This window comes from Saccostrea echinata, unplaced genomic scaffold (genome assembly GCF_033153115.1).
Source record: "Saccostrea echinata isolate AGI-Se365-2 ecotype Australia unplaced genomic scaffold, CSIRO_AGI_Sech_v1 ptg000054l, whole genome shotgun sequence".
Taxonomy (NCBI): domain Eukaryota; kingdom Metazoa; phylum Mollusca; class Bivalvia; order Ostreida; family Ostreidae; genus Saccostrea; species Saccostrea echinata.
In genome coordinates, this window is record NW_026889803.1 from 64,839,014 (window position 1) to 64,856,720 (window position 17,707).

General features: G+C 32.5%; 2 protein-coding genes across 2 annotated transcripts in view; one reads left to right on the forward strand and one right to left on the reverse strand.

Annotated features, from left to right (window-relative positions):
• Nucleotides 1-17,167, reverse strand: part of LOC133205284 (DNA replication complex GINS protein PSF3-like) — a 32,402-nt gene extending 15,235 nt beyond the window's left edge. Inside the window, exon 1 of the mRNA XM_061341058.1 lies at nucleotides 17,161-17,167. The gene's annotated coding sequence lies outside the window, so the exon portion shown is untranslated. The remainder of the gene's footprint in view (nucleotides 1-17,160) is intronic.
• On the forward strand, nucleotides 12,028-13,786 carry LOC133205099 (delta-like protein 1). The gene is made up of 3 exons (XM_061340841.1): nucleotides 12,028-12,063; nucleotides 12,147-12,321; nucleotides 13,521-13,786. Exons 1-3 carry the CDS (start codon nucleotides 12,028-12,030, stop codon nucleotides 13,784-13,786), a joined length of 477 nt encoding a protein of 158 aa, XP_061196825.1.
• Nucleotides 17,168-17,707: the final 540 nt, after the last annotated feature.

Here is a 17,707-nt window from a genome sequence, read left to right on the forward strand (position 1 = left end):
ATCAATGAAACACATTCGCAACCCTCTTATTACTGGACTTATTTCAAACCTGAAGCGTATATTTGAAGTTTAGGTCTTCAAGCACATGAAAAAGACTATTTGGTTTTGCGACAATAGTGGTTGATAAAATGACATGTAAATGGAAAGTAACATAAACAATATCAATATACTAATAGAATAATAAAGGACTTACAATAGTTTCCACTTTCTCTAAACGATGTTGACCATCAAAATGGTCTTCCAGGATCAAGAAATAAATTTATTTGAATATTTTTTTTCGCTTTCAAAATTTCATATACATATTATATATATATATATATATATATATATATATATATATATATATATATATATATATATATATATATATATATATATATATATATATATATATATATATATATATATATATATATATATATATATTTATATTTATATATATATATATTTTCAACATATTCTCACAGATATATATATATATATATATATACAGTCCCTGAAACGTTCTACTTTCCCACTTGAACGGTGAGCGAACGCTGAACGAACGGTGAACGCACGCTGAACGAACGCAGAGCGAACGGTGAGTGAACGATGTGTGAACGCTGAACGCAACTTGGTGAACGATGTGTGAACGCTGAACGGTGAGCGAACGCAGAACGCGAACGGAGCGCAACGCGAGCGCAAAGTGAACGGTGAACGAACGGTGAACGCAAGATGAACGATTTATTCGGAATGCCTCTGATCTTTTCCTTGCATTGAAACTATTCTATTGTATTCTAATGCCTAGTGCTAAAAAAAAAATAATAAATAAACAAATCAGTGAAAATTGTCCTAAGAAAGACGATACATGCACATTAAGTAAAATAATTAATTTAAGTTTCTTACAATATTTTCTGCACATACATGTATGTACGCTGTTTAAATTCAACTGTTTGATAATACGATTTTTATCGCTGTAAAACATTGTAATTGTTACCGAACGCTGTGTTATAACAGATGAAATTAATCTAGTTGTAAAATAAATATGTTTATTCTTATTTTATATATAAAACCATTACAAATAATGTGGATTTTAGAAGAGAAAACTACGGAGTTATAGAATGAATTACAATGGTTGTAACAACCATACAAGGCGATTCCGTGTAAAATAATAAGAAAAAAAAAATAGTTTACAAAGGTATGGACTTATTGCATAAATACACTCGTATTTTAAAATTTGAATGCAATAATAAATTTATGTGTCAGTTTTATTTTTTATGATGATTTATTAAGCAGACTTCTACATGTATCTGTAGACATTTCCCGGCCCTGATTGTACTCGGACAAGATGATACAAAGAGGCAATCAAATTATTTGTTATATATTAAATTTTCACAACTTGATATTTAAGTAATATGATGTCATAGTTTTTATTAAACAGACAAATGAGAGAGAGAGAGAGAGAGAGAGAGAGAGAGAGAGAGAGAGAGAGATTCGGTTTTAGCCCCCCTTTCCTCAAATGTTTGTACCTATATCAAACAAAAATTCTAATTTTTTTCTAAATATATCAGGCAGTGAAAGTAACCATTTTTTTAATCAACAAATCCATTTGTTTTACAGTCATAATCGGTTTTTATTTTCCTGCTTCAAGTTAACACGAAGTCCACGAGCATGACCAGTCAATCAAAATCATGCGACACTGTGCAGGTGTAAAAGTCTCGTCACACCGAAGGCAAAGTGTTAGTATTTCCAAGAAGTTTTAACATTTATCTTATCATTTTTAGATCTGATTCCAACATTTCTAAAAATAAATAAATAAATAAATAAAATACATTGGGAATAAATACTTGGAATAATTAAGCCGCTTGAATTTGAAACATACTCCCTGCCAATTTAAAATATCACCGCCGGCACATGTATATTTTGAAATACTATTGTTTAATGACTTTGTTTAGATGCATGTTTGTTTAGTACAAAACACAGTTACGATGAAAAATATCATTACTGGAGAATCACTTTGGTTATATAAATGATAATCATGTTATAAAGGCATTTCTCTCTCTCTCTAATTAAGGACTTTGTATATGTAAAGTTGAAAAACAAACTCTTTAATGTATTGCATTTCAAACAAATATTTTTTTAACCACACTATCAATTTAATTCGCTATAAAGATATTTAATTAACTGGATATCCGCAGCACTGTTTATCATTCTCAGAAAAATTTCTAACATGTATTTCTGTATTATTTTAAAAAAAATGTGATAGAAATATTTTCGTATTTTTGCTGCAGTTGGTAAATTATTTGACTTCGATTATTATCTATCTATTAACGATTTGTCGTCCTTAACATAACAACAAAATGTTGCAGTGCTTGAAGTATCAGTATTTTGCCCGTATTTAAATTTAATTTTTCAGCATCGTTCTACATACATGTACTTATAACAAAATTTATTTTCCAGATAAATTTTATAAATAACCTAACAGCTAAGTTGGAATAATAAACATTAATTTTGCAGATAATTTTTTTCCCCATGAAATAATGATTCTTTAAACACGGTATGTTATTTATTAAATTCAAAACCTGTAAATCCTTACTTAAAAAAAGATAAGTCCTTTCACTTCGGAGTTCCGAATGACACTGAAGACTGAACGATAAGTGAACGCTGAACGCAAGGTGAACGCAAAGTGAACGAACGAAGAGCGAACGGTGAACGCTTTGTGAACGGTGAACGCGAGCGCACGGTGAACGCTGAACGCAAAACTGTGAACGGAGAGCGAACGGTGAACGCACGGTGAACGAACGGTGAACGCACGCTGAACGAACGGTGAACGAACGGTGAGCGAACGGAAAAATGGGAAAGTAGAACGTTTCAGGGACTGTATATATATATATATATATATATATATATATATATATATATATATATATATATATATATATATATATATATATATATATATATATATATACTTCATTTCTTCCCTTCAAAAGCTTTAAGTATTTTTTTTTATAATATCTTCAGAATAGACGATTAACTTTGCAATGAAAACCATGGATTCTGATAATTCAATTGTTGTTTTCAAGTTCACTCTTTGAAATCAATAGATAAGTATTATCGGTAAATATATATTGAAGATCTATTATACAGCGCAACACACTTTAAGAAACATCAAGGAAAAGCACAAAGTAAATAATATGAATTTACTGTATTTATTACTATATATCTGTACCGTTTGTATCAGATTTAATCGATCACAATGTACATTGGATATGGAATGTCATATGTTTAACTGGCTATCATGGAGTACGTGCACTGGTACTTGTGGCTCACAGTCACAGTACAGAGACCGTAGAATGTGCTGTTCATTAAACCCAGCCACTCTAGAAACTTGTCTGACAAGCTGTAACAGAAGTATACATTTTCCAATGCACATGTCTCAACCATGCCGAATTTGTGAAAATGGTGGCATGCTAGAACCAGCTTCCCTAACATGTAGATGTGATCTGCATTATAAGGGTGATTGCTGCGAAGGTAAGAACTGCCTGTTTCTATATTTAGTTATTTCTCTTTATTCTAGGTTATAGAGTGCTTCATATCAAACCTGTCTTGTGATTTTATACACATTTAATATTTCTTTGTCATAATATATAGGATTTTTTCCTGACATTGACATTTGCCCTTTATTACACACCCGTCATTTCACCTCTAGTCGCCCGCGTGGAGCAGTGGTTAGAGCGTCTGCTCTAGAGTCGCGAAGTAAGGTCGGGGGTTCGAATCCACTGCGAGGCGTGGAGACTGGTCCTTCGGATGAGACCGTATAGGTAGGAATTTGCAGCCCTCCATGAGTGAAAAATTCTCGAGATGGACGTTAAACAACAACAAAAAGAAACATTTCACCTTTATCACGTCCTTTATTACAGGTTTCCGGTGTAACGACGAAAAGTGACCCCCGTAGAATATTGACCGGAGGTCATTTTTCAACGTAGAAATTTGACCCCTTGGTCAATATTCTACGTAGAAAAATGACCCCCTTTTTCATAGAAATTATGGCCTGGGGGTCATTTTTCTCCGTGTGGGTTGTAGAAAAATGACCCCGTAGAATAATGACCCCGTGTCTCTTTTTTTTTTTAATACAAAAAACTGGGTTTGGTAGGAATATTCTTGTTAGGCAAATACGTAGAGGTAAAACACGCAGCCTAAAAGCTTTAAAGTTTAAGCAACAAAAGGTTACACGATACCTTACATGTACATCAATAATACAAGATGTTTTATCCCATTAAAGGAAAACAAATAACTATTGGCTATTATGATGTTTGATAACTATAAGAGCAAAAATACACGTGTTCTTAGATTTGTTTTATCAAATTTTATATAAAAAAAGTTTCCAGAGTCGTCATTAAAAAAAAAACAAGATTATTTAGCTGGTGTCATAGAGAGAAACTTATATATGAATAAAAATGCATAGTTTCTGTGTATAATTGTAATGATCCTCTTTAAATTTTACTCTGGGTAAATAATGTGAAAAAAAGAATGAAAATAAAGTCTCAGGCGTTTTTTTCTTCATGATCAGAAGTTACAATAAAGATTAATGTTTTCCAACTCTACCCAAATAAATCCGTGTGAAAAAATGGACAATTGTTAAGAAAATTAGATCTCATATATATCTTTGATTTTCTGGTAAAAAAAAAAACTTCTATAAGAAAGAACTTTCTATAAGAAAAACTTTCTGTAAGAAAGATTAAATTTGTGTAAAAATAACAGACAGGACTAAATCAAAATTACTCTCATATTCGATCTCAGAGACACAAAATATGGTTAGCTCAAAATCTTTACCAATGTCTTTTGTCGTTTACTAGTGTCAATAAAGCCTAAAAGCTAAATGAGGCTTCTTACATAAAAAAGAATTGATTAATTAATAAAAGAGATGTTTGGTATACTAAGAATTGACACAAGTTTATACACAGTAGTACGTATTTCCCCTTTCTAGTTACATGTAATAATTTTTACCAATAGAAAAAACCGAATGTTGCATTATGAAAAAGCTTCTCTGCCTAATTTACATATTATTTTTTCCCTAAGTATGATGGGCAATATTAGCACAATTGAAGTTGCGTTTGCAAGACTACATAGAACTGTGCTAAAAAATATTGTAACACATATTGTGTTCGAATCAAGTACGTGATTCGTGTCAGCGTATCTATAGTGGTAAGTTTTGAGGAAGTGGGTACCGAGGATGTAACCCACTCTTTAAATTTGCTAGCCTATAGAAAAAAATCTGGCTATGTCTTTCCTATACACAAATTAAGGACATACGCAACGTAGTTTGAACTTTATTGTCTTTTTCCCTGGAGTTGAAGAGTTCCAATACTTAAGGGAACTGTGTGTAACATATTAATGTCTATATATGGTGTTGTACACTTCTTCTAAAACAAGTTTGGATGAACAAAACATCTAGAATATATGTTTAGTAATTTTTGTATATTTTTCTTTGAATTATACAAGAATTTTCATCAATTGATATCTTTTCAAAACCCCTGGTAATGCATGCTGATTTTTTGTCTACGAACATCTGATGGCACTATAATATTAGATTAAGAATATCTTGAAAATTTATCAGTAGGTAAGGTACGTTGCGTATGTCCTTAAGCGATCTTGCTGTGTGATACGAGGTTTTAAAAATATAAGAGTTTTTAGGATAAAAGTAAACAATTTTTTTTCTTACATCAAACATCCCACTTATAAGGAGTTACATAATGCATATGTGCATGATGATGTAGATTATACATGTATCTATATAATGATCAAGGAGGGGAGTATATTGCCAGTATTTCTATCACAATCGAAGGGCACTCCTAACAAAAATTTACCATAGTAAACTATAGTTTACTATTATTAAGTATAGTAAATACTTTGATACTTTGATTAACTATGAAACTTTGTTTGGAACTTTTTTGAGATTTCAAAGCTGAAACTTTCTTAAATTGATATCAGTAGGCTAATGTAAAATTCTGGGATGATGTTAATGTTATGTTATGTTAATGAACAAGAAATATTAATACGAGGGGTAATCAAAAAGTTCGCGAACTAATTGAATTACTTCCATAAAAGAAATAAAATCAGATTTCGATTTTTATTATTTTTTAAAGTGGTCCTCTCCGATTTGAATGCACATCTGCCATCGTTCTGTCCATGCGCGAATCACGTGGTCCAGGCGTTCACATGACATGCTCCGTAGCGTTCTGTTCACAGAAATTAAAAGATTTTTCCTAGTCTTATATTTCTTACCATGCAAGTTATTTTTTATAACAAGAATAGCCCATTTGTCACAAATAGGATTGGTGGATTAGGATATCTTTTCCCAGAATGAGCATAGTGACCATCACAACCCGACTCTTTTGTATTGAGGTGCGTCGTTTATCCATTGTGGATAAAGTATAGGCGCCTTCTTTTTATCATATATGATATGTTTAAAATCTAAGGTAAACGATATTTTAGGGATTCAATAACTATATTATTGTTAAGGTTTTCCATCCTTAATAGAACCCAATTCTCTATCCTTAAATATCCATCATGTATATAATACTCTGATATTAATTCAAAGCATTTTACAGTAGAAAAGAATTTACCAAGAGAAAGTTTGTTTCAAAAATGTAATTAACTAAGCAGTAATTAATTAACAGAAATTGCATTGAAGTCTATGGAGACAAGCGATTTTTTTAAAATAAAAAATTCAAATAATATGAATATCAATAAACACTGTGGTAGAAAGATACATTAAATCATTAGAAATAGAATGACAATTGAAAACAATTTTTTACCGTATAGATTTTTTAAAATTGATTTTTTATTACCTTAAAAAAAAGGAGATAACTCTTCAAGAAAGGTCAAGGTCACAAATTAGGACATGTTCCATTCTTACAGGCTTATAGTAATAAATGGGAATTATGTCTAAATATACTGAGTATTCCACATCTGTTATGTATACAAATTTATTGAATCTGAGGCTTTGATTTACGATAGTGAGAACTTTGGAAGTTTGATTTACTATAGTAAAAACTTTGGAACTTTGATTTACTATAGTTAACTATAGTAAACTATAGTTAACTATAGTTTACTATAGTATTTTTTTGTTGGGGTTAAATATCTGCTATTTATGGAACATGCTTATGACTGAATGTTTGCCAAATTTCATTTTGATCTGAACAGTGGTTTTGTAAATAACGAGATAGTTCACAAACTTTTTGATCACCTCTCGTAGTTCCCTAAAATATAAAAAAAATGTGCACATATAAATCTAAGAACATAAAATATTACAATCATATATAAAAAAAATACTTTGATTTACTATAGTAAAAACTTTGATACTGCAATATTTCCATTTCTATTTGTTTTCTATGTGATATCTCTTTGAAAGTTAGGAGAGTTGATTTCTTGATCATTCCACCGGAATACAAATTTCGCCAAGCGAAAGGTCAAGAAGGTCTAATATGCATGTAATTCTCGTGCGGCTTTCTTTGTGTTTAACGTCAGAGAATATTGAAATTGACATGTGAGGCCTTGTGTAATTTAAATCTATTAGTTTACATTTTTAAAATCTAAATTTACAATTTTATTTCACAATGAAATGGAAATATAAGGAATCACTGTCTAGTTAGTAGTTGGAAACGTGGGATAATTTATGCATAACGGGCTTCGCCCGTTATGCAAATTATCCCACGTTTCCAACTATCGTTGATGCCCTGGCATACTCTACTAACTAGACAGTGATTCCTTAATTAAACTAAAGTTAACTTTGGTAAACTATTTTTTTTTATTAGAGACTATCAGTGTTTTTCATATAGGGATCCTGATACAAACAATATATATATAGTGTTTCATAGTTAACGTTATTTAGATACATTCGTTTTTTCCCTACAATAGAGATAATATAATTCTACAGACAATAATTGTAAGTACACAAATTACAGGGGGAACAAGAAATCTATGAGCCAGTGCTCTCTAGTGATACCCCACCCGCACAGACAGACGGACAAGATCTGTACCAAAATGAATATCACTGTATAGCATGCCGAACCAATGAGTGTATTAAAATTTCAAGCATCTGCGATGAGTTGTTGCAGAGAAAACTGCAACGAACAAAAATGTTTCGGACAGACAGACAGACAGACACAAACACTCACCCCGCACACACAACAGAGAGATTCTCAGGGTACAAGGTATATACCCCCATTTCCTTCGAAGCGGGGGTGTTAATATTCATGTAATAAATAAGGATAAATGAACCTAAAAGAAGGAAAAAGATATTATATGATATTAAAAATGAAGCAGTAATTACAGTTAATGATAGCATCTCCATAATGGACGCTTCATATGCTGTGCTTTCTCTAATTTTTTCCTTGTCTAAAAATAATAATACAGTACGTTTTTGTTTCAATGCAATGGTGTATCCAGAAACTGATACACGTAAATGCTGGGGTGGAGGCAGGTTGAAAGCTGGCACAAATTTTAAGCTAGAAGTATGGGGCTAGAAGTATGTCCTTTTCCGATAACATCCATTCCATACAGGTATATCGTTGTTAGAAACATATCCTGTCATTTCCGGAACAAAACCTGTAAGAAAAAAAACCCCCAAAAACCAAGAAAAAAAAAACGGATTTAAATATATATTTATATATATGAATTATGAATTTATGCTGCTCAATAATGTATACTAAATGGGATGCAAGCAAAAAAAAAAAAAAAAAACATACCACGTACATTGTATATCATGCTAGTATTGAGAAGTGGCGTTAAGGAGTGAAGGTACTTTGCTCCTCCTCCAATATACATTTGAAAGAAAAATATCAGGAGACTCTTGGCCTTCACCGACCCTCCTCAACATCGGATTAACGCATATCACACCTCATTTCTAACGGTTTATATTATAAAATATAGTGAAAAAGTAGGGGGTCAGATTTCTATGGGGGTCATTTTTCAACGTATGTGAAGTCGTAGAATTACCGGCCTGGAAGGGTTTTCTACGGTCGAAAAATGACCCTACTTGCTGTAGAAAATTGACCGGGGGGGTCATTTTTCTATGGAGAAATTTGACCGCCCGGTCAACATTCTACGGGGGTCACTTTTCGTCGTTACACCGGAGTACTTTTATATTTTTCATTTGGAGTACCTCGGATCTTTTCTTTGAAGCAGATGCAGGGTTATTTTTACACAAAATTCTTGTTGTCGATGATATTAATTTAGATTGCAATTTTATTACATTAAATATCTATTATTTTAAATACATAATTATTTTAAGTAAATATATGTGTGCTATTAAATATATATCTTGTGAAAAAAAATGAAATTTTACAAGTATCAGTGACCAGTCATCAGCGATAATATTTTCATTTCGTTTCATTTGCGAAATGTGTGACTTGCTGCTATATGCATATAACTTAAAAAGTAACGGCTTCGTGGGTAAGTGCCTTCCTAGCATCATAACTAAGTGGCAAGCTTTTTTTTTTACTGTTGCCATGGTAACAAAAAGATGATTTTTTGGTTTAAGTTTGATTTCTTACACTATCGCTTTGAGTATTTCATACACCATAGTATTAATATATGTGAAAGTCTCCTAAAGTTTCTGCGCTTCGAAATTTTCATATTGGAGTTCGGGTTGACATGGGTTGTGATACAGATTTTGCCGTGTATTACAAGTATTCTCTATATTTCAAAATAATTTTATTTGATTCTTTGAGATAATAGAACTCTTTTTTAACACTGCCTATTCATTTATTGATGCAAAATTATTGTTGATTCAAAAAAATATTTGTATGGGTCACGTTATTAACAAATTTCATTTTAACACCATATACACAGTAACTATACATGTTTTATGTGAAGGTATCTATTTTTTCTTTCAAAGAGATGCATGCCTTTGAGGTCATTTGGCGAGGAACAAGAAAATGGTTGGGCAGGGAGGGCCTCTGCTATTGCTGAAAATAATATACTAGTTAACTACAAAATTAGTCTATTTGCTTTTGATGTCTATGTTTATGAGTAGCTGTCAATACAGTAAATAGATAAACAATTTTCAACAAAAAATAAGTAAATAAAAGTTCATTTATAAAGCAGTAATAAAGGATGGAATATGGATTTGTTAATTTTAAAGAAAATTTATATTTAAATATCACTCGGTCCTTGGACAAATCCTTAATAGTCGGTATTGCAAAAATCAGGGGGATGAATATTACAATATGGTAGGGGACGATTATTTGATTTTGAGGGGGAGGGGACTGGCAGGTTTTGAAAATAAATAATCTGTCTTCGAAAATGTTGAAAATAAAAAAAATCTGTCCTCAATTATCAATCTGTTCTTGTTTAATGCTACTACCCCCCCCCCCCCCAAACCACCACCATCACCACGAAAATTTTTTGAAGTTGGGCCCAGGAAATAGAGGTTTGGAAGTTGGCATGGCAGTTTTCTTTTTTTCTCTTTTATTGGTTGTCATATTTTCAGTGAAGAAGAAAATAACTAATCTGTCCCTGATAATCCTGGAAATAAAAAAAAAAAACCCTGTCCATCAGTGACATGAAAATAAATAATATGACTCGAAAACATTTTCCAGCCCAACATCCCTCCCCCCCCCCCCCCCGGGAATATTCTTAATATTCTTATGTTTTCGTAAATCTTTGATATTTTACTTCCGCCAGGAAAGAGTTGGTAGGGGTTGTGTGGTAGGGTCTTTTTGTGAACGTCTGTTCACATGAAACAATGACCTTGTCAGCGGTTACGATCTGTTGTTGATTGGAGTGTTGACTGATGTTTTTCATACAAATTGTTAGACCATTGTTTTCTCTCGGGGTTGTCTGCAGATTTTCCGTTTGCCCGATCATGACAGGGAGCACACGACGGATATGACCGGTCGACAGGGGATGCTTACTCTTCCATGGCACCTGATTCCACCTCTGATGTTTTTAGAGGTCCGTGTTTGCTCTGCTCCCATTTTGTATCGTTTCAATGGACTTTTGAGCTTCATTACTGTTCGTTGTCTTCATATCTCAAAAAGTTGTGAACAGATTTAATAAAGGATGGGAATATATATGTTGAAAACTTTGATGTGGATGTAAGTATCCATATAGATCACATTATAGTGTGAGCAAAATAAAAGCTAATAAATAAATAAATAAATAAATAAATAAATAAATAAAAATAAAAAAAAATCAAAATCAAACCAAAAAAAAAAAAAAATAATAATAAAAAAATAAAAAAACCCAATTAACTTCCAAATTGTACAATTTTTACATCGAAAGACAGTTCATGCATATGGTAAACATTTAATTTTATGTCCGAATTTATCGTTGAAATGACTAAGTAAACCATTATTTATGTAGCATTCATACATTCAGGACATCGGAAATAATCCTTGAACAATTTAGTAATATAAGTCATAGAAATTCAAAGTTTCTTACCGCTGACATGATAAAATATTAAAGAATATTAATGATAAACCCTGCATAACTTGAATAGAATACTTAAGGGGTTGAAAAAAATAATTTGTGAAAGAATCAATATCTGAAGAAAGAATTCAATAAAATGGAGAAAATAAAAGAGGATTTAAAATATGTCAATAATAAATCAGTGGAAGACCATGTGTGGTAAAGCATTGTCCAGAAAGTGTGCCAGTCATTTTTTTGTCGCTTTAATATAAAGAACTTAAGTTTTGGTCAATGGTTAAAGCTATCGCTAAACTAACAATGTCCTTGAACACCTATTAAACAACTTGATTTCAAATATATGATTGTTGATTAAAATTTCATTTTGTTCATTATCTGATGCAAATATCAAAAACTGAAAAGTTCTTGCAGTTCATCTTTCTCTGGTCATATTTCTACTTTTTAAAATAGATTCTGATTAAGCTTCAACAAAATTTAGAGAACAAAATTAACATCAGCATTTTTAACAGGAACTTACAAAATTCTGTTTTAGAGCATAACTTCTTTAAAAAAAATCATTGATATCCATATAGCACTTTGTTTAGACAGCTGGGTGTTCACTCAATAAGAAACATGGGGTCATATCTGAATATGAGTCTCATAATACACGTATAAATTTATCCAGAAAAATAGTTCAAAGAACAGAATATTTCAGTGTCTTAGTATAGTATTTCATTCCTTTACACTTGTAGGTAACTCCCACCCAGCAAGCTAACTTTGATCAGACCCTAGTACGAGTACGTTTGTCAATTGTAGATGTGGTGACGTGTCTAGATCAGCCATGTAAGCACGGAACATGTACCGACAACGGGGCCAGTTTCGTGTGTACCTGTGACGAGGGGTACACTGGGGTCACCTGTGATTCACGTAAATATCTATTCAATTTTGAAATAGTCGTGTAATAATTCAGTTTCGGGATATTGTCAGGTAAAAAACTTTGAAATCACGAAACATGTTCAAAACCAGACAAATCAAAATACATGATATTTCCACACTGTACACAACATTTACGTAAAATAAATTGAAAAAGGTAATATTTGATGTTGTACATAACTGTCTCTCGATGAAATGGCACTCGGATATATTATGTTATATTAGACATACAGAAAATCATCTTCTTAAGAAGCATTCTGATTTTTCAAACAAGTATTCAGAAGAAGATATTAAAATGCTGAAATTTTCTGATTGTCTATGTAGTCTTTAGCAACCAGGTCTTCAAACAATCTGTTGGAATTCTCATGGGTACTAATTGTACCCCTTCATTAGCAAACCTGTATTTGTTTTTTTATGAAGCAGAATTTCTTTCAAAAATTTCTTAACGGAAAGAAAAGGTTTCTCGGTCTTCAATTCAATATTTAGACAAATGATCGAAGTTTTCTCAATTAACAATATTCATTTTTATTCATATTTTGATTTGATATATCCCACTTGACTCGAGTTAAAGAGACACCATAGATTATGACACGACTGTTTCATGTTTGTTATTTTACCCGATAAATACACTGATGGCAAATTAACACTAAACTTTATTATATGATAAATAGGACTACTTCAACCTTATTATCGTCAAATTTCCGTATTTATGTAACAAAATACAATTATCACTTGTATCTTGTGATTTTCATCCAATTAATTCAATAGGCAAAAGCAGTGTCTCTCTGTACAATTAATTTCTAAATCGTGGCAGGCTACTACTGACAAATAAATTTATTTTGCAGGGGTACCAGCAGTCCTCTTTAAAGTATACATTTTGCAAATTCAAGCTGAAATAGTTGCATGACTGGCATTTTATGCAACCTGTTAGGCATTTAAAGCATTTTTTGTACTGATTTGTCCCAAGTTCTACCTGTCAAAGAAATATTTATCCCCAGAAGCAAAGGAAAATAATAGTGTCCAGTAGCCCGAAAAATAAAATAAAAAAATGCAACACTTCAAGGATATTGTAAACGCTTTCAATGTTTTCTTCAGACATTAAGTTGAAACTTAATTTTTTAAGATTGATTTAGCTTTGGTGTGGTTATTATTCTTTTGGTAAGTCTTAAAATGGATCTACATGTTTTAACTAGTGTTGGCAACAGAGGAAACTTCGGAGCTTCTTCTTCCAGAATGGCTTCCCTATTTAGAGTACGTGGTGGTGACAGTGGTGTCCCTTACAGGTCTTATGGTGTTAGGATGTCTTTGTCTCAAGTGTTGTCAACTCCTTGGCGTCATTGAACACAAAGACGATGATGAAGACAAAGCAGACAGACAGAATCGCAGAAAGGATCTAATACTTCTACAGAACCGCCCAAAACCGATGCGATTTAACAGTAATATGGAAATGATGTTCTGAACATTAATTGTGATTTAAATTCTTTAATTACGATGATTTTCTCCAGTTTGTATACTATCTTCTCAATGATTTTGATGTGTTTTTTTCCTGTCAATTAGAAATATTAATGATAAAAAATCGGTGTAATTTTCATAATGCAAGAAATCCAAATATTCAGTGTCCCCTCTATATGGAAGATTTGTTCAAGTTTGTCTAATGAAATATCATATCTATCACAAGTATTTTTAAAAATACTACCACTTCTTACTATTTTTTTTTTGTGATAGTTGCTCATGTATCTACCAGACGCCTCTTAATTCTTGTTAATTCTGTATTTATTTTTCAACGTCACTTTTTTTTAAAAAATATTTTTTTGTTTGTTTTGCTTCTTTGTACTATACTACAAGGAAATATACTGCTCAATAAAATGTGTATGTTTTGGCACTGCACTAACGTACATGAACTATTGATCAAATTGAATTATGCAAAACACGAGTTACCGAGCTTTCTTTACACTTGAAAGACACGGCCCCTAATAAAAAAGGTAAGTCGCCATCGAAAATTTTTTATCGCCAGGCAAATTTTTCGCTGATTTAAAAACTGATATTAGTCAATAAATGGAGACATGTCCATTGTAACTTTTAAACTTCTTTTCTGCTCTTTATTAAATAAAATTGAAAATATTTATAGTTCAGTAATTGACAATCACCAATTTAATTTAAGTCAATCGCAAATGTGGCGACTTATAGAGAAATTTTAGGCACCAATCAAAATTTTTAGGCGCCATGGCGACTAAATTAGTTGCCAATTAGAGCCCTGTTGAAAAGTTATGATTAATGAGTTGGGTTATTGTAAGAAATTTTCAAAGCTAGTATTTTAAAGCTTTTAAATTACGTGTCATAATCTTGTATTGTTATTATCTTGTGATTTCTTTTATATATTTAATAGATTATTGTTAATTGACCCTTAAACTAACTTTTAAAAAATACTTAATCTGAGTTTTAAAAATAATTGCTGAGCATTTAAATAGTTCAGAAATTTAAGGTTTGTAGTCAGTGTCTGACTGATGAGTCACTCCCTTTTTTATGTTTGGATAAATGGCAAAATTCGTAGACAATTCAAAGTGAAAATAATGACCTATAACAATTTGTATGAAAGCCGTCGTTCAACTCTCATAGAATTTGCGAAATAATGACTTTAAACGCGATCGTTGATATCCTTATATCATCAACTTATTTGTCAATAGCCTACCTCGTTTTAGAAATTGTACATTGGTTCATGTTCTTGCGCATCGAATCAACTGGGAGTAATAAACTTCATATGCATAATATGGAATATTGTTACATACTTAAGGAAAGTTGAAAATAGAAAAAATGAAGTCATCATAAAGTTTAGTTGTCAGTTTGCCACCAATATCTTTCACTATGAAAATTCCAAATATGAAACAGATGTGTCAGACTGTAGTGTCTTTTATTATATTTGTCTTATATTATATGTTCAGTGACATATATCGGATCAACGTAGATATGAAACTGAAACCAACGTAGATATGAAACTGAAATCCAAAACTTAACATAAAAATCTTTACAATGAAGATACATAGTAGAATCTTGATTGTTTGTTTATTTGTTGTTTAACGTCCCTCTTGAGAATTTTTCACTGATATGGAGACGCCACCACTTGCAGGTGGAGGGCTGCAAATTTTGACGTATACTCGGCACTCAGGGCCATTGAATAGTGAGGGACCTTTATCGTGCCAGCAACATGGGTCCTCGGTTTATACAGTCTCATCCGAACGACCGGTCTCCACGTCCCGCAGTGGATTGGAACCCGCGACGTAAGGATCAACTCCTTACACCGCTACTCTATAGCAAACGCTCTAACCACTGCGCCACGCGGGCGACTAGTAGAATCTAGTAAATGTTGTACGAAACATGTTCCTTTTTCCTTACGAAAATATCGACTGCAAGAAAAGAGAAACCAGCAGTATCGTGAAAATATACACTGTATTTAATAAGTGGTGATAATCTTAAAATCCTTACTTCTCCTAGGCACCTGATCCCACCTGTGGTGTTTCAGGAGGTCCATGTCTTTACCCTGTTCACGATTCGTGTTGTTAACAGGGTTATTGAGATTGGTCACTGTTCGTTATCTTCACTTTTTCATGTGGATGCTGAAAAACTCCAAAGAACTTCAAGAAAATTTGAAATCACGTTTCCCCCCAAAATCAATGGCTTCATGTATGCATGGATGTATTTTATCCAAGCAATCCTCAGCATTCCTTAAATGAAAGACTCGGATTTTTGACATCTAGACAACTGCTTCTTCTACAAAGATGGAATTCGCAAAATTTAAGATATTATTTGCTGATTGTTTTTCCGTATTTTTATGAATCAGAATTTATTAAAAACTTCTATATGAAAAGAAGAAGTCTCTTGTGTTTGCCTTCAGTTCGATTTGAAGATATATCAACGACTTTTTATATTTAATTAGTTATATTCATTTTCATATTGTAACCGAACAAAAGAACAAAAGAGACTTAAATAAACAGCAATGGTTTTTATGTTTAAAAATCATTTGGCATAACATTGTACATTATTAAAAGAAGATGTATTAAATTGGAAAATGAAAACAAAACCTATATGGACGGAAAGAACAGGAGAAGTTACGGAAAATGGCTGGAGGGACAAATAATACTGATCGAATCTAGGTATAAACGCTTAGAACTACTGCACAAGTGGATTGAGTTGATTCAAAATATAAACGAATAATATAAAATATTATTTGAGGTAAGTCATGAACAAACAAGTTGATGAAACAAGAATATCAGCAGTCTCGTTTAAAGTCGTCATTTTGTACTTTGTTCGATACAATGGCATTGTCAGCAAATACAATTTATCATTAAGTCAAATGCTGACTGACGTTTTTCATACTGAATTGTCGACGGATTTTTCGGTCATTTCCCGTTTAAAGTCGTCATTTCGTAAGTTCTATGGTCGATACAATGACCTTGTCAGCAAATACAATTTATCATTAAGTCAAATGCTGACTGACGTTTTTCATACTAATTGTTAGGCCATTATTTACACACTGAATTGTCGACGGATTTTTCCGTTATTACTCGATCATGACAAGGAGCACACAGCGTGTGTGACCGATCGGCAGGGAATGCTCACCCCTAGTGGCACCTGATCCCACCTCTGATGATTTAAACGTCCGTGTTTGCTCTGCTCCAAAATTTGTATTGTTTAATGGACTTTGAGTCCATGTTCGTTATCAGCATACATTTCATTATAAAAGTATGTTGGACTTGCTTTAAGATATGTTAGAAAGTAAATAATATGTAAAAAGTGATTGCCACCGGCACCATGTGACCTGACGGAAGAGGGCCTTACACCTGAATCAGTGTTTCGGGCTAGGGAATGTTCCAGGGCCTGCCACTCGTCAGAGGTCCAACCCAAAGTAGTTCTAATTATATTTTTATAGATATCTGGGCATGGTTTTTCATGCAATCTCAGATAATGAATATGGTTGCTTAGTCATTACCAGAATTGAGGATTATCTGTTGGCGGTGGAAGTTGTGGACATGCATTGCTTCTGTTCCACTAATAAAGCTCTCTAAATCCGATATTGTATGTTTTTGGGATGTAAGTCAATGAGTAAGACAATGTATTTTGTCAAGGAGAATTAGTATTCTGTTTATTGCAAGTTTATAAATATAAGCTCGTCTTATTTTGTGGCGCAAGTTGTTCTAAACAGCTCTTAGACAGAACTGCAATTGATATTCGTTGGTAGCAGGCGGGGCGACCAGTCATATCATGTTGCACTGGAGGAGTTGATGCGAGTGGCATGAGAGAAATTGTTTTGGCTGTTTGTTTAGAGTGTGTATTGGGTTATTGACAGCCACATGTTTGCAAATATCTGCTCTGCATGATGCTCGCT